Source organism: Plecotus auritus (assembly GCF_963455305.1).
Source record: "Plecotus auritus genome assembly, chromosome: X".
Classification (NCBI taxonomy): domain Eukaryota; kingdom Metazoa; phylum Chordata; class Mammalia; order Chiroptera; family Vespertilionidae; genus Plecotus; species Plecotus auritus.
The window spans coordinates 31,261,692-31,280,486 of NC_137784.1; the positions used below are offsets into that span (position 1 = coordinate 31,261,692).

At 39.6% G+C, this 18,795-nt stretch overlaps 1 protein-coding gene across 1 annotated transcript in view; it reads right to left on the minus strand.

Annotated features, from left to right (window-relative positions):
* DACH2 (dachshund family transcription factor 2) overlaps positions 1-18,795 on the minus strand; it is a gene marked incomplete at its 3' end in the record, with an annotated part of 454,016 nt that overhangs the window by 123,851 nt on the left and 311,370 nt on the right. The window contains exon 4 of the mRNA XM_080652343.1: positions 5,075-5,247. Coding sequence (XP_080508469.1) covers positions 5,075-5,247 — 173 coding nt within the window. The remainder of the gene's footprint in view (positions 1-5,074; positions 5,248-18,795) is intronic.

Genomic DNA, 18,795 nt, shown 5'->3' on the forward strand with positions numbered 1-18,795 from the left:
CAATTATTATCTCCATTTAATTGGGAAATGAGGCAAACTGAATTATAGGTAGATTAAAAAACTTGCCTAAAGTCACATAAGAAAGAATGGTGAAACCAGGATCAAATACAGGCAGAAACCCGGATCTCACCTGCATCCTCTCGCAATCCAGGACCCTTCAGGGAATGTCTGACTGCCGAGATTGAGCCTAAACCGGCAGTCGGACATCCCTCTTGCAATCTGGGACCGCTGGATCCTAACTGCTCACCTGCTTGCCTGCCTGATCACTTCTAACCACTCTGCCTGCCTGCCTGATCGCCCCTAACCCCTCCGCCTGACTGCCTCCTGCACACTCCACTCCGAGGATCGACCCCACAACTCAGGCATGTGCCCTGGCCAGGAATCAAACTGCAACCTCCTGATTTTGTAGTTTGATGCTCAACCACTGAGCCACACTGGTCAGACCAGTTTTCTGATATAGACTTAATTCAAATAAATGCAAACATAGAATAAAGTATAAAGAAAGTAAGATCAATTTTGCAGAAAGTAAAATATCAAAACAGTTGCTCCCAGTTCATTTGATGAGAAATGCTAAATGCTGGAAATTAATTATGACTTGTATAGCCAGTCATTCACTAACTTGATATCCTCTATCACATAGTCCTAATATTTAAAGCACATACTGCAAGACCAGCTTCGAAAGAAATTGTGGTCACAGTCTCATGATCAGTGACAAAGCATAGGCATCAAACTATGCTAACGAAAAGGAGAAGGTGTTTAGATGGATTCTGAAATCTTGTTTCAGTATCAGAGTGTTTTGTTGTTTTTTTTTTTATTGCTAGGGACTGTTTCAAATGATATGAAAATGAGGAAAAGTTTACTTGAAAGTTCAAAAAAAAAATAAAATAAAAGGGCCCGGCCAGTGTGGCTCACTGGTTGAGCATCGACCTATGAACTAGAAGGTCACAGTTCGATTCCTCATCAGAGCACATGCCCAAGTTGCAGGCTCAGTCCCCAGTGTGGGGCATGTAGGAGGCAGTTGATCAATGATTATTTCTCATCATTGGTGTTTCAATCTCTCTCTTTCTCCCTTTCTCTCTGAAATCAATAAAAATATATTTTAAAAAATAAAAGGTATGCCAACAATAAGAATTTAATAAAAAGTTTGGTATCACCTTTGGTGAAATTTCATAAATTTTAACAAAACTAAAAACATATTTTTGGAATTTTTTGATAATGTGTCCTAATCTCTTACTGTGTATTTCAAGTTTTTGATGTAGATTTGTTTTTTTGCAGCTGTGTTATAAATTGAGGAAAATAGAGATGTATAATGGAAATATGAACAGCCCTTTCACTATAGAGATGGCCTAGGTGACACTATAATCACATTGGATTGTATATACAATGGACAGAATGTCTGTCTCCCCAAAATTTGTATGGTGCAACCCTGATACCTAATGTGATGGTATTTGGTGATGAGGCTTTTGAGTGGTAATTCGTCATGATGGTGGAGCCCTCATGACAGAATTAGTGTCTTTATAAGAAGAGGCAAGAAAGTAATTTGTTCCTCCCCTTTTCTCTTTGTCATGTGAAGACATGGTGAGAAGGTAGCCATCCACAAACCAACAAGAGAGCTCTCACTAGGAACGGAATTAGCAGGCACCTTGATCTTGGACTTCCCAGCCTCTAAAACTATGGTGGCTCAGGGGGATGCTAACAAAATACCATAAACTAGATGGCTTAAACAAGAGAAATTCCCACAGTGGGTTCATCAGAAATAAATAAAATTTCATAGTTATGACATTTCCTTCTAAATATTAAATGGTAAACTTCTGAACATTCATATTTTAGAAGAAGAGTTTGTCTCTAAATAGTAAATATAAAATATCCGGTGACTTCAATTGAAGTATTTTTGTAAAACAATGCCTAATACTAATTTAAGTATCTGATTTTTTTTTATGCCAAACTGATAGTATCAAAAACAATCTGTAAATGTAAATAGAATAAAAAAGTGTTTTTGTTTGAATGTGGTTTTTTTTATCCTACAAATAGTAGTGTACAAAGATTCAATACATAGGTTTGCCTACTGCCTGTGGGATTCTAATAGATTGAACTTTAAAACTGTGATTCATGAATAAGCACACTGAAACAAATTTCTTTTGAAATGTACATCAACAGAGGTGTGAACTTTCTGCCCTTACAGTTGGGTGTTATATAACTACTATCATGCTAACTGTTCTTGAAAGAAAGAGTGAAACTTTTAACATATTAACACCCATTTGTCAATTAATTAGATTTTTATCATAGTATTTCCTGTGAATTATTATTTTAAAACTAATAATGTTACCATTATACAATAGCGCCCTAGCAAAAACAAACAAAACTTGGTAACTATGATACAAGCCTCTCACTATTCACTGAATAGCTATTTTTAAAATATTTTTTATTTTCTTTTTTTTAAAATATATTTTCATTGATTTCAGAGAGGAAGGGAGAGGGAGAGAGAGATTGAAACAGCAATGATGAGAAAGAATCATTGATCAGTATGCCCCACACTGGAGATAAAGCCCGCAACCAGGGCATGTGCCCTCACCTGGAATGGAATCATGATCTCCTTGTTCATAGGTCGATGCTCAACCACTGAGCTATGCCGGCTGGGCTAAAATATTTTCTCTTTACTTCCTTACCATCCGCTTATAAAAATCTACTGTTATAGATTTGAAGATAAATTTTATCAAAGGGAATGCAAAATAAATATATTGTTTTCAACTGATTTTATTAAAAATAAGTACATGAAATAAAATTCAATTTTCTTGAGCATATGTGTAATTGCAGGACTTAAGCATGTGATCAAATGCCAACTTTTAAAAAGTAGCACCCAATTTTATGTTAATAAGTGTTCTGTCTTTCCTTTTATAAAGATTGCATATAAAATAGAAAAATCAGCAATAAACAAAAATATAGTTATACTACTTTAATACACTAACAATATTTGGATTATTTAAGGAGAAGACAATTATCTCTTCCCTTTCCATCATCATCAGCACCAATGGTTATCCAAGTCATGAGTGGCAACCCCAAGTGCCTCTTTGCATTAAGTTCTCAAAGCTGTCAAGAGTTCCAAATATTCAACCAAAATGTAGCTGATTCAGTCTGAGTTAATAGTCATTAAGAAAACTAATTGAATGTACTTTTGAAGAACCATAAATATGGCTCTATTGAGTGTATTTTGTCATCATTTCAAAACAGGTATGACAATTCCATTAAACCATGATTTGTTTCTTAATAGTTTCCCAGTTTTGTGTTGGATCACATATACTTAGTAGACAGCTGGTTTTCAAATCATAGGAAATTTATTTCGTCTTTTAAATAATGTTTGTGGGGGATTTTTTCCTCAAAGACAACTGATTCCTGATTTACGCACTGATCAAATATTCAAACAGCACATCTCTGATTAGTTAGGATAGACTGAGGGTAGGAATCACACTAATACTTAGCCATAGAAATATAGAGAGTTTGATACAAATTTATCATTATTTTCCTTTCTTATGAAGTTTATGTTATAAAATTTCTTCATTGTTTTAGAAACTCCCAACACTGGAAGCTAACTTAAAATTGAAGAAAAATCTCCAGAATCTCAAATTTCTTCTGCCTTCACTTCTCTCATCCCCATGTGCATCTATTACAACATATCAATAATGCAAAGCCCAGTGCAAATCTATCAAATGTAATGCCTTTTGTGACCCCTGCCCCTACTCTTCTCTAAACTAGGTATGCTCTTTCCGCCTCCAAATTCCTATATACTTGTCTTGTTAGTGCAATTTACATGAGTATTTGTTGTTTGTCTCAAATTTAGTTTGTGATTCCTGGAAGTTGGGCACTATATCTTATTTATCTATTTCCCATATTGCCCAATATGACATTTACAAATTTACAAGTAGAATACATAACGTAATAAAGAATCAATGAGTTGCTCTGATTAACTATAACTTTGCTCTTATATACCTTACATTATCTCCTCACATAAAGAAAAAATATATTAAAAAGGATAGTCTACATGATACGTGGAGAGAGGGCATGTGCCAAATTAATAGGAGACATAAAGAGGGATTATGAAATGTGATTTGTTTCATTACCTGGTGGTTATGAAATTTTGAAAAACAGCATTGTCATTGTGATAAAGTTCTAAATTATCACAAATATTTGCTTAATGTTTCACAGTTTTTAACATATGTATATATATTTTTAAATATTTTTTATTGATTTCAGAGATGAGGGAGAGAGACAGAAACATCAATGATGAGAGAGAATCATTGATTGGCTGCCTCCTGCATGCCCCACACTGGGGATCGAGCCCACAACCCACGCATGTGCCCTAACTGGGAATCGAACCGTGACCTCCTGGTTCATAGGTCTCCCCTCAACCACTGAGCCAGGCTGGCTGGGCTTTAGTCTATATTTTACTCACATTATCTCCAGACAGCCAATCACATAAGAAGAATAGATTAATACTATGACCTTTTTTTTTGCAGTTGAGGAAAATTTTCAGGCAGATTAAATGTCTATACAAGGTCATTCAGCTTTTAAGTGACAGAATCAGAATTGAAATTTCAGTTTGTCTGACAACAAGGCCTGTATGGTATGTACTACCACACAACTGTCTTTAAAATACCAAAAAAAAAAAATTATATATATATATATATATATATATATATATATATATATATATATATAGTGTGTACTTTATTTCACCCCAGCAATGTGAATTGTTTTTGCATACTTTTCTCTCTGTCATTAGTCTGGCCAGGCCTCCCAAAACACTGTGCTCATTGTTGAAAGACAGGAATCCTGAATTAAAGGTGAGATTTGTGATCATGGAATGAAAACAAACAGCAACAATAAAACAAAAAAAACAAGCAAACAAACAAAACACCTCAGCAAACCTAATCATAAATCAAACCCATCAATACTGTATGCTAAGCAACTGAGTCAATGAGTTTTATGTTTTTACTGAAGATTCAGTAGTATTGCTAATATTTTATCAAAATGTATATGTAATTAATGCCTTTGTCCTCTTCTAAATCATGATTCTTACCTTTATAACAGAGGCCCCAGCTCTAGAGAGTGGGCTGTGAATCTGGGCTGCAGCAGCCATGTTGGCAATAGTATTTAGATGGTTCATCTGATTCATTGCCATGGCAACTGATGCAGGAGGTAAGCTGACTGGAAGTAGAGGATGAGGCATCATCATAAATGGCAGATCTAGCCCTAAAAGAGACAGTGCATGCTAAATTATTACATTTGCAAAATTATTTTTGACAAGGGGAAATTACATCAAAATCACATGCAAAATTGATGCAAAAAAATAAAGTTATATTGTTGGATTTCTTAAAAATCAACTTTTATTATATTTTAGTGTCTGTTTGAGCAATTAATATTACTTATGAGATTTAATATTGTTTATAATTTTTAAGTCTACCTATTCCACATACTACTATTTATTTTTTTAAATATGTTTTTATTGATTTCAGAGAGGAAGGCAAAGTGAAAGAGAGATAGAAACATCAATGATGAAAGAGAATCATTCATCGGCTGCCTCCTACAGCCCCCTACTGGGGATTGAGCCCACAGCCTGGGCATGTGCCTTTGACTGGAATTGAACCTGGGACCCTTCAGTCTGCAGGCCAACGTTCTATCCACTGAGTCAAACCAGCTAGGGCCATACTACTATTTATTAATATTTCTTGTTCTTGCTCTCACTCCCAAAGTATTTATAAGATGCAATCTGTTTACCCATAAACACAAACAAAAATCTTTAAGCCAAGCCTTATTTCTTATTTAGCTAAAAGAAACAACTATCTCTTAAATCATTATAATGTATTGATGTGTTCACAGTTTCTAGCTTAATACTTTCTTCACAAAACATAATAGTGGTACTGATAAGACAGGATGTAGATTCTCTAGACTCAGAATTATTGAAGAAATTAAGACTTGGAATACGTTCTACCCTGTAGTTATAAATCTTTAACATGAATGCCTATAGCTCAAATTTGAAGCCTTTGTCAATAAGGAATAACTCCCCTATCAAACGTCAACCTGTTTTCCAGTTTAATATAAATTTCAAAAATTTTGAGCAGTGTCTAAAATTCTTTTTGTTTTCTTATGCAAGGTGAAATAATTTCATACATTTTAAATTTTTTAAAGAATATTTCTCAAGTATGAGTCACATTTACACTAGTGGTAGCCACAATGTGTCATAATGAAAAATGTAACACATTAAAAGAGTTGTCTAGTTACAACTTATGTCTTTGAGATTTGTGAAGAAACACTTTTGACCAGAGGCTAGGGAAAGTTAGCTTAACATAATGCATGTTAACATGACTACAGTAAGGAAACCATAGGACTTTACAATGTATTTTAAACTATTGTTCTGACAGTAATCTTGCATTCTTTTGGACAGAGGCCCAGAAACCAGTAATCTTTAACAGATGTTCTAAAACATCCTTGCTTATAATTTTTTCTAAACTATTACAGATTATATAAATTCTATTATTGGCAATATTTATGTTTGTTCTACACACAATAATAAACTATTAATAACATCCCCTTTTCCTCTTTGCTATCCCCTAATTTTTTGCCTTCCATATCACAACAACAAGTGAACAACAATGAATCCATAGGAAGTATATTCAGAGGCCCCCTAAATTTCATTCCTCAATCAACAGTAACAGTAATACAGACAAACATTCAAAACTCACATACTTGGGACAAAAAGGAGGCTAGAAGGGAGAAATAATGTTAATTGATTTGAGATACATCTCCTAGGTTAAGCAATCATGGCTGAATTAAAGACATTAACAAAAATAATTCAAGGGCAGAGCAATGAAAAAAAGACGCTTTTAGATATGACAAGTTTCATACAACACTAATGTGAGCATCTCAATAAATTAAAACAGTCATCAATATTTCTGCTAGAGATAGCCACAAAATGCACTGCTATCAGAATTACACAAAGATTATAAAATAGCTAGAAACTTAATTTCTGTATGGAATATAAGAAGGGGAGCATACTCTGTGTTCCCTATGGGTTCAAGTTCCCAAAGAATATTTTTTAAAAATATTTTAAATTTTTACCCTATCACTTCACTTATGACTCACTATCTATAAAACTATCAATCTTTTTTTCAGAAGCAATCTATCAAACCAAACTTTTCAATTATGAAACATCTCTCCTGTGATTATTAATTTATTAGAGAAGCCTCAAAACTGTGTAAACACTGAATTCAAAATGCCCTTCTGCACCCCCTTTTAAACTAGAAGTTTATTTTCAGTTAGTCTTCCAAAATTACTTAGATGCATATGCATTTTATACTTTACGCATCATACAGCTTTGCTATAATTGCATATCCCATAATATACAAGACATTAATCACTGTTCATCTTTCCCCTAAAACCTTCACTTCATGCTTAACATAAGCAACCATCAATGACCTAAATAGGTTTCTATATAAGGTTCTCATTCACCACAAACCCAAGATAATTATAAACTTAAATTCTACATGTACTCAGTGTTTTAGTAGCAAATTGATCAAACTCTAGATGAAAAGTAGCCAACTGTGCTTCCTTTAACCACTCAAACCTATCTACACTAATAAAAGAGAAAGATGCTAATTGACCATACCTTCTTGACACCCACCAGCCAATCAGGAATGAGTATGCAAATTAACCCAACAAAGATGGTGAGTTAATTTGCATATGCAGGCACCAAGCGGCCAGGGTTGGTGTAGGATTCAGGCGACCTGCACCGCCCCAGCCGCTCCGGGCGTCTGGGCGGTATGGGAAGGTGGAAAGGTGGCTCCGGGCCAGAGCAAAGGCGGTGCCGGCAGCCAGGGGAAGGAAGGCCCATTCTTGCACGAATATTCATGCATCAGGCCTCTAGTATATATATATATAAAAGCCTAAGCGACTTTTATGGTGGAACGACCAGAACAACTGGTTGCTATGATGTGCACTGACCACCAGGGGCAGACTTTCAACACAGGAGCTGCCCCCTGGTGGTCAGTGTGCTCCCACAGGGGGAGCACCTCTCAACCAGAAGCTGGGCCCATGGCTGGCGAGCACAGCTGCCACTGCGGGAACCTCTCCCGACTCTGCAGCAGCACTACCGAGGTGTGGCAGCAGGCACAGCAGGCCATGATGAGTGCAAGTGGAGCAGTGCCTTGCCCCGATTTGGGCTCCTCCCAGGTTGCCTGCCACTTGGCACACTGCTACATCCCCCGAGGGGTCCCAGAATGCAAGAAGGATGTCTGGCTGCCGGCTTAGGCCCAATCCCAGTGCCGCCAGTGCCACTCTCTGTAGAAGGCAGTCAGTCTGAACAACTCAGTGACTCAGGGAAGTGCAGGGAACTCAGGGTGAGCCTGCCTCCCCGCTTGACTCTCCCACTTGATGGTGTTCACAGGACAGACTATGGTGGTCCAGCCTGTGCACGTGTAGTAGCTGCTGAAGCTCAAGCAGCAGGCTGTGCCGCAGCAGAAGGCCATCCAGCCACAAACCGGCAGGTGGACATCCCCTTAGGAGTCCCAGACTGCGAGAGGGCACAGGCCAGGCTGAGGGACTCCCCCCCCCCCAGTGCATGAATTTCATGCACCGGGTGTCTAGTGTTTAAATAAACCTTTATTCAATTTACACTTTCCTTAACAGTGTAATAATTTTTCCTTATTCTCTAAATATTTTCAGCATCACCCAGACACCATCTGGCTGTATTAAGGCATAAGTCTACTTAAAGTCCAATTGAGAGGCAAACTAAATGCAAACTACAATCTTATCTAATAAAAGAGTAATATGCAAATTGACCGTACTTCTGCTACACTCACAAGCCACACCCACCAACCAATCAGGAGCGAGTATGCAAATTAACCCAACCAAGATGGCCGTTAATTTGCATATCCAGGAATAGAGCGAAGACTAAAGACAGTGTAGAAGGAAGCCAAGCGTTGCAGAAGGGAGCGAAGCTGCAGAGAAGCAAGCAAGTGGGGCTGTGGAGAAGGGAGGGAAGCAGGCGGGGTGGGGGAGAAGGGAGGGAAGCAGGTGGGGCTGGGGAGAAGGGAGGGAAGCAGACTGCTGCAGGAAGCCCTATTGCAGGAATCTTCCTGCAACGGGCCTCTAGTTATAATATAATAGCCCATTGACAGTTTTAAAATCTAATTCATTCAATAATTCAAATGACCATGAAGGACTTAAAAGTCACACTTTCAGATTATGAGCTGCAATAACTAACCGTCATTTGACTTTATTAGCATATACTCTAAGATAATATTTACATTATGGTACACTTGAGCAGTGACCCCACTTGAGTTGCACATGCAAAGCATATGCAAATATTGAATTATGTAAGTCAACCTTTTTCCCAAAGATGAAAACATTAAATTGAGAGCCATCAATAGTACACAACACTCCAGAAATCTGGCTCATTTAGTCAAATGGCATAAATATACATACTTTTTTTTTAGTATGGTAATGAAAATAAATTCTTTTTAAAAGTTACCAAAATATCTCATCTTTTTCCTGTCAAGAATTCCTATAACTTTTATGTAAGTTCATCACATCACTTCCTCCTAGCCATAAAGGCTAAAAACTTCAGTAATGCTCTAATCCACTGGTCGGCAAACTCATTAGTCAACAGAGCCAAATATCAACAGTACAACGATTGAAATTTCTTTTGAGAGCTGAAAACCAACTTCTGCACATGGGCCATGAAGTTTCAATCGCACTGTATGTGCACGCCCACACGTGGTATTTTGTGGAAGAGCCACACTCAAGGGGCCAAAGAGCCACATGTGGCTCGCGAGCCGCAGTTTGTTGACCACTGTTCTAATCCTTCCTCTAAAATACCACATTAATTCAATTTCCAAGTCATGTTGACCTCTGTAATACCTTGCCATTCCTAGTCAGGCACCAATTCTATCATACCTGGTTGGTAATCTGTCTTCCTGGTTGGTTTTCCTATACTGTTTCATTTGCCTTTCCAAGTCAATTTTAAGACTTTCAGTGGCTACTTGCTGTCTCCAGAATAAAATATATAAGTACTTTAGTTTCATGTTAAATTACTTTTCTAGCTTTGATATCTCAATTTATTTCTCTATGTATACTGCACTCTGGCCTCACAGCTCTTTACAGTTTTAATTTGCCTTAACATTCATTCTTGTCAGTCCATGCCTCTCTCTGGAATATACCTCTCTAACCCTATTTGGGGGGATATGGTAAATGTTTGCCACCTTAAAAAAAATAGACTTTCTTTTTAGAGCAGTTTTAGATTTACCCAAAAAAGCAGAAATTACAGAAACTACTTCCTCTCCACCAGCAGTTTCCCCTCTTATTAATATCTGTAACAGTGTGCTATATTTGCTACAATTGAGGTCTGAACGTTGATAGATTATTAAATACAGTTCATAGTTTGCATTATGGTTCATTCTTTGCGTTTCAGATTCTACAGCTTTTTACAAATGCATGATATCATGTATCTACCATTACGGTATCACATAGAATTATTCCAATGTTCTAAAATCCTAGGTGCTCCACCGATTCATCCCTCCTTTCTTACCCTTGGCTTTTACTGTCACTCTGCATTTGCCTTTTCTTGAATGCCATATAGGTGGAATCATACACTATTTAGTCTTTTCAGTCTAGCTTTGTTTCACTTAACAAAATGCAGTAAAGATTAATCCAAGTCTTTTCAAATCTTCATAGCTAATTTGATTTTTTGACTAACTAGTGTTCCATAGTATGAACGTACCACAATTTGTTAACTCATTTGCCTATTGAAAAACATATTTGTTGCTTTTAACTTTTAGCAATTTTGAATAATGTTGCTATAAACTTTGGTACGTAAATTTTTGTGTGGACATAAGTTTTCAACTCATTTGAATAAATAGGGAAGACTATATTTTGCTTTGTGAGAAACAGCCAAGAAGTTTACAATGAGGCTGTACCATTTTTGCATTCCCACCAGCAATAAGTGAGAGTCCTGTTGCTCTTAATCTTTACCAGGAATTGATGTTGAAGGAGTTTTGAATATTAGTTACTCCAATAGGTGTAGGGGTAAGTTGTTTTTCTTTTCAGTTAATTAATGACATATGATGAGCATGTTTTCATATGATTATTTGCCATCTGTGTATCTTATTTGAAGAGGTATCTATTTATAATTTTGGCTAATTTTTATTTATTACTTATTTCTTAGTGTTGACTTTTAAGAGTTTTTTGCAAATTTATTATCAGTCCTTTATCAAGTATCTGTTTCAAAAATATTTTCTCCCATGCTGTTGCTTCTCTATTTCATTTTATTTCTTTTTTATTTATTTAAATTCTTTATTGTTGAAAGTATTACATAGGTCTCCTTTTTGCCCCATTGACCTCTCCCTGCCAGCTCCTTCCCCCATCACAAGTCATCACCAGTTTACTGTATGTGTCCATTGGTTATGTTTATATGCATGCATGCAAGTCCTTTTGTTTTGATCTCTTACCCAACCCCCCACCTTCCTCTGCCTTCCCTCTGAGGTTCAATGATCAGGGCTGATTGGGGGACCAGCTGGATGGGGGGAGAGGCCGCAGGAGGTCAGTTGGCCAAGGGGAGGGGCTGCAGGAGGTTGGCCGGCCAGGCGGGGAGGAGCCATGGGAGGTTGGCTGGCTGTGGGAGGGAGGAGCTGTGGGAGGTTGGCTATAGGAGCACACTGACCATCAGGGGGCGGCTCCTGCATTGAACGTCTGCCCCCTGGTGGTCAGTGTGTGTCATAGTGACCGGTCATTCCGGTCGTTCAGTGATAAAGGTTGCTTAGGCTTTTATATATATACTACTAGAGGCCCAGTGCATGAAAATTTATGCACTGGAGCAGGGGGTCCCTCAGCCTGGCTTGCCCCCTCTCACAGTCCGGGAGCCCTCAGGGGCAGGAGGTGATCCAGTGATCAGGGGAAGGTGACGCCCCCATCACACCTCTGCTGCTGCCACTGCAGGCAGTGCAAGCCTCGGCCGGCCCTGGTTACCTGAGCCTTGGGCAGTGCTGGGCGGCTGGGCAGCCGCCATCCAAGGCTTGCCTGCACCTCAGGCTGGCCCTGGGTGGCTGGGGGGCTGAGAGGACTTGGGGACTCCAGAGGCATGCATGTGGAGCTGAGGGGACTGGGTGCCTCCATATTGTGGCTGTGGGTGCCACCATCTTTGAAGGCATGGCAATCAGCATATTCCCTCCTTATTGGCTGTTGGTGCCGCCATCTTTGTGAGGGTACAATAGTCAGTTAGCATATCCCCTCTTTATTAGATAGGACTATTGGAGTGGTGCATGAAATTTGTGCATATTAAAAGGGGATTAATTAGAGAAAATATTTTAATATTGCCATTTGCCCTTTCTCTATGATAGAAGTGTCAGAGATGAAAGAAAATTAGTAAAATGTATATGAAAATCTTCCTCCTGTCAGAGTCTGGGGCATGTCACAGGACCCAGAGTAAAGTCCCCGCCCACCTGTGGCACCTCAAAATCATTGGAGACCCAGACCCAGCCAGCCACACCCCCATTGGGCTAGATCCAGAATTGGCCAGCCCCACCCTTGTCAAGCTGGTGCTGGGCAGGGGACGAAACCTCAGGTCCCCTGGCCCATTGCTGGGGCAGGGGGTGTGACCTGAGGTCTCCCATCAAGCTCTTCTGGGCAGGGGGCACAATGTCAGTTCCCCCAGCCCGGTGCTGAAGTGGGGGGGGCATAGCCTGAGGTCCCCCGTCAAACCCTGCTAGGCAGGAGGTGCAGCCTGAGATCCCCTGTCAAGCCCCACTGGGTGGGGGGGTGCAGCCTCAGATCCTCTGCCCCAGCCCAGTGCTATGCAGCCTCAGGTCCCTGCTGATTGCCCGTTAAGGCTCATTATGGAAATTCAGCCTCTACTGTGGGTGCAGCCATCTTGTGTTATGGAAACCCCACCTCCATAGTGGGTGATGCCATCTTGTGTTACAGAAACCCCCGCCTCTGCTGTGAGCACCACCATCTTTGTGATGCCATTATGGTCAATTTGCATATACCCTCTTTATTAGACAGGATGGGCCCAGTGCACAAATTTGTGCACCTTGAAAGATACAGTGGGCATAGGGGTGGGTATTGGCACAACCTCTCTACCCCCATCTGGCCCCTTCCGCTGTGGCCACCAGTCCCCTGTCTGCAGGCAGCCCTGTTCCAACTCCCATGCGCTGACAGTGCTGGCCCCGCTCACACCCACTGTTGGCGTAGAGCTATTGGGGCTGGCGCCGGCAGCAGGCACTAGCAGGGCTGGCGCCGGCAGTCAGTGCAAGCAGCAACTGCTTCCCCTATCAGCCCTCAGGAACGGGGGAAGTGGAGAATCCCTCAGGGGTGATCAGGCCGGCAGCTGCTACTCGCATGTCTGCCCTGGCTCAGCGCCGGTCCTGATCGCTTGGCGCCATCAGGGGGTACAAGCGGTGGCTCCGGTGCCAGCAGCGGATGCGAGCGGGGCAGGCACCAGCAGCAGGTGCAAGCACCAGGTGGGACCATGACACATGGGAGCAAAGAATTTTCAGTAACCATCAGAGGTTCACCCCGATGACAACAAGTGGTGCCCCACCTTGGTCTGGAGCCCCTGCTCACCTGCTCACCATCCCACCTAGCTGATGCCCACCATATTCCGCACTCTGCCACCTGTTGCCAATGCCTGCCATGTTACTCGTTTGCCCCCTAGTGGTCAGCACACATCATAGCAACCTATTGTTCAGTTTTTCCTCAGTTTGGTCTTTTTGCATATTAGCCTTTTATTATATAGAAAGATGTATGTTGCATTTATTTATTTATTTATTTATCTATTTATTTATTTATTTATTTGATATCTTTTACTGATCTCAAAGAGAAAGGGAGAGAGAGAGAGATAGAAACATCAATGATGAAATAAAATCATTGATCAGCTGCTTCCTGCATGCCCCACACTGGGGATTGAGCCAGCAACCAGGGCTAGAACTGTGACCTCCTAGTTCACAGGTCAACACCCAACTACTGAACCACACTCGCAGGCCTGAATGTTGCATTTAAATACTGGCAGAGACATCAACATCACAGGTCACTTGAGCACATGGGAAATCTATGCTTTTAGTTGGTATATTTAGTACCAACATATTTAAAGTGATTACTTATAATTGGATAAGGAATTATCAAAATTGTTATTGTTTCCTATTCATTGTCCTTCTTAAAAAAATACTGTCTTCCACACTTTTGTTACTTTCTCTAGTGTTAAGTATGCATTTTTTATGATTCTTTTTTCTGTTGTCTCTTATCATATTAATTATACTTCCTTTAAAATATTTAAGTGGTTTCCCTGTAGTTGGCAGTATACATTTACAACTTATGTAAACCCACTTTTAAATAACATTATACCCCTTCATGTGCAGTGCAAGTGCCTTAGAACAGAGTATTTCCAATTCTTCCCTCCTGTTCCTTATAATGTTGCTGTCATTTATATCATTCATCAATAAGGTACAATCATTCAATACATTGTTGTTATAATTATTTTGAACAGAATTGTATTTGTTAGATTAATTTAGAATAAGAAAAATATATATTACTAGAGGCCTGCTGCATGAAATTCGTGCACGGGGGGGGGGGGGGGGGGCGGGTGTCCCTCAGCCCAGCCTGCACCCTCTCCAATCCAGGACTGCTGGCTCCCAACTGCTCACCTGCCTGCCTTCCTGATTGCCCCTAACTGCTTCTGCCTGCCAGCCTGATCACCCCCTAACCATTCCCCTCCAGCCTGATTGATGCCTAACTGCTCCCCTGCCAGCCCAATTGCCCCTAACTGCCCTCCCCTGCAGGCCTGGTCACCCCTAACTGCCCTCCCCTGCAGGCCTGGTCCCCCCCAACTGCCCTTCCCTGCAGGCCCGGTCGCACCCAACTTCCCTCCTCTGCTGGCCTGGTCACCCACAACTGCCCTCTCCTGCAGGCCTGATCCCTCCCAACTGCCCTCCCCTGCTGGCCATCTTGTGGCAGCCATCTTGTGTTCACATGGGGGCAGCCATCTTGTGTGTTGGAGTGATGGTCAATTTGCATATTACTCTTTTATTAGATAGGATAGAGGCCTGGTGCACAGGTGGGGGCCAGATGGTTTGCCCTGAAGGGTGTCCTGGATCAGGGCGGGAGTTCCCTGGGGGCATGGGGCGGCCTGGGTGAGGGGCCTGTGGTGGTTTTCAGGCCGGCCGCGCCCCTGGTGACCCAAGCAGAGGCCCTGGTATCTGGGATTTATTTATCTTCTATAATTGAAACTTTGTAGCCTTGAGTGGAGGCCAGGGCCAGCCAGGAAGTTTGGCTTCCTCCATCTCCAGGGAAACCCAAGCCTCCTGCTCGCTCCGTGGTTACAGCCATTTTTGTTGGGATTTATTTATCTTCTATAATTGAAACTTTGTAGCCTTGAGCAGAGGCCTGGGCTAGCCAGGGTGTGTAGGAAGCTTGGCTTCCTCCATTGCCAGGGAAACCCAAGCTTCCTGCTCGCTCTGTGGCTGCAGCCATCTTGGTTGGGTTAATTTGCCAACTCTCTCCTGACTGGCTGGTAGGCGTGGCTTATGTGTGTAGCGGGGATACGGTCAATTTGCATATTACTCTTTTATTAGATAGGATGTACCTTAATTGTTTTTAATTTTGAAAACTTTTCCCTCACCCAAACAGTTTGGCTCAGTGGATAGAGCATCTGCCTAGGGACTGAAGGGTCCCATGTTCTATTCTGGCCAAGGGCATGTATCTAGGTTGCAGGCTCCATCCATGGCCCTGGTTGGGATGTGTGCAGGAGGCAACAATTTGATGTATCTCACTCATCAATGATGTTCCCATCACTATCTCCCTCTCTCTTCCTCTCTGACATCAATAAAAATCCTATATAATAAAGAGCTAATATGCTAATTAGACTGGACAGCAGAATGACCTTCAGAAACGACCTTCTGGAACGAACTTCCGGAACTACCTTCTGGAATGACCAGTGGGTGGGGGCAGAGCTGGCTGGTCATTCCAGAAGGTAGTTCCGGAAGTTCGTTCCAGAAGTTCGTTTCTGAAGGTCATTCTGCTGTCCAGTCTAATTAGCATATTAGCTCTTTATTATATAGGATTTTTATTGATGTCAGAGAGGAAGAGAGAGGGAGATAGTGATGGAAACATCAATGATGAGTGAGATACATCAAATTGTTGCCTCCTGCACACATCCCAACCAGGGCCATGGATGGAGCCTGCAACCTAGATACATGCCCTTGGCCAGAATAGAACATGGGACCCTTCAGTCCCTAGGCAGATGCTCTATCCACTGAGCCAAACTGCTTGGGTGAGGGAAAAGTTTTTGATCCATTTTGAGATAAATTATATGAGTGGTGTGAAATTGGGATCAATTTTTATTCTTTCATATGTGAATATTCAATATTTCTAACACCAGTTATTAAAGAGATTTTTCTCCATTGAGTATTCTTAGTTTCCTTGTCAAATATCAGTTGAACATATTTGCCTGTATTTATTTCTGGACTCTTGATTCTATTCCACTTGTCTATTTGTCTGTTTATATGCTAGTACCATACTGTTTTGATGACTATTGCTTAAGAGTATAACTTGAAACCAGGAAATGTGATGCGTCCTACTTTGCTCTTATTTCTCAGAATATATTTGTCTATTCAACGTCTTTGTGGTTCCATATATATTTCAGGAGTGTTTTTTTTCTAATTCAGTAATAAATGCCATTGAAATCTTCATAGAGAGTGCATTGACTCTATAGATGGCTTCAGGTAGTATTGACATTTTAATCATATTAACTTTTCCAATCAATGTATATGGGATACCTTTCCACTTATTTGTCTTTTTCATTAGTGATTTATAGTTTTCAGAGTAGAGATATTTCACCTCCTTAGCTAAATTTATTCCTAAGTATTTTATTATTTTGGTGCTATTATAAATGGAATTAATTTCTGTAATATATTTTTCAGATAATTTGTTATTAGTGTATAGAAACTATTGATTTTCGTATGTTAATTTAGTATCCTATAATTTCATTGAATCCCTTGGTAAGCTCTATGTAAAAAATATAGAAAATCATTTTTTAAAATAATGTCATTATGTTATATGCACCCCTATTCTCATAGCAGACTTATTTACAATAGCTAAGATCTGGAAACAGACCAAGTGCCAACCAATAAATGGATAAAAACAAAACAAAACTGTAGTGCATTTACATAATGGATTGCTATGCAGCTGTAAAAAATATCTTACCCTTTGAGACAGCATAGAGGGACCTGGAAAGTATTATGCTAAGTGAAGTAAGCCAGTCAGAGAAAGAAAAGTATCACATGATCTCATTTATATGTGAAATCTAATGAACAAAATAAACTGATGAATAGACTCAGAGACATCGAAACAAGCAAGAGGTAGAAGTATTTCAGAGGGGAGTGGAGGAGCCTGGAAGAGATTAGCTAAAGATTTTATGTCCATATATGCAGTGAAGGGCTGAGGAGGGGGCAGGATAGGGTGCAGGGAGTCAATGGGCGGAAAACAGGGACATCTGTAATACTTTCAACAATAAAGATAATTTTTTTAAAAAAGAAAATCATGTAATCTGCAAATATAAAATAACTTCACTTCTACCTTTTCAATTATAATACTTTATTATCTAATTGCTCCAGCTAGGACTTCCAGTACTACGTTGAATATGAGTGATAAGAGTGGGCACCTTTGTCTTGTTTCTGATCTTAGAGAAAAATCTTTCCACCTTTCACCATTGAATACATTAGCTGTGGGTTTGTCACTATGGTCTTCATTATGTTGAAATTTGTTCCTTCTATGCCTAATTTGTAAAGAGCTATAATTATGAATAGATGTTGAACTTTGTCAAATGACTTTTATGTGTCTATTGAAATGATAAAATGATTCTTTTCTTTCATTCAATTAATGTAAGGTACCACATTGATTTGCATATGCTGAACCATCCTTGCATTCCTTGGATAAATCCCACTTGAGCCTTTTAATGTGCTGCTGAATTCAGTTTGCTGCTATTTTATTGAAAAAAAAATTAGATGTATATTTTTCAAGAATATTGGTTTATTTTTTTCCAGTAGTATCTTTTTCTGATATTAATATCAGGATAATGCTTGCTTCATAAAATGAGTTTGGGAATGTTCCCTCCTTTCAATTTTTTGAAGAGTTTGAGAATTATTGGTGTTAATTATTTTTTAAATATATGGTAAAATTCACCATTCAAGCCATCTGTTCCTGGGCTTTTCTCATTTGAGATGTTTTTTATTATTCATTCAATGTCCTTACCAGTAATTGGTTTATTCATATTTTTTTCTTTCTGATTCAGGCTTTTTGAGTTTTAGTTTTACTTTAATATATTCATTCTGTAATACTCTTCCTCTCTTTATGTAGATCTAAGTTTCTGACCTATATTATTTCCTTCTCTCTGAAGACATTCTTTTAACATTTAGTACAGGGCAGATCAACTGGTACAGTTACGAATTTCCTCAGCTTTTATTTGACTGAGAATATCTTTATTTCTTATTTACTTTAAAAAATAAATTTCACTGGATACAGAATTATAGGTTGGTGGGTGTTTTTTCTTTCAACACTAAATATTTCATATCACTCAATTTTTGTTTACCTGGTTTCTGAAGAAAAGTACAATGTGATTATTATCTCTGTTCCTATATGGGTAAGGAAGGTTTTTCTCTCTCTGTCTTCTTTCAAGATATTCTCCTTGTTTTTCATTTCCCAGTTTGACTATAATCTATATAAAGATAGATAGATCTATATCTATCTATCCATCCA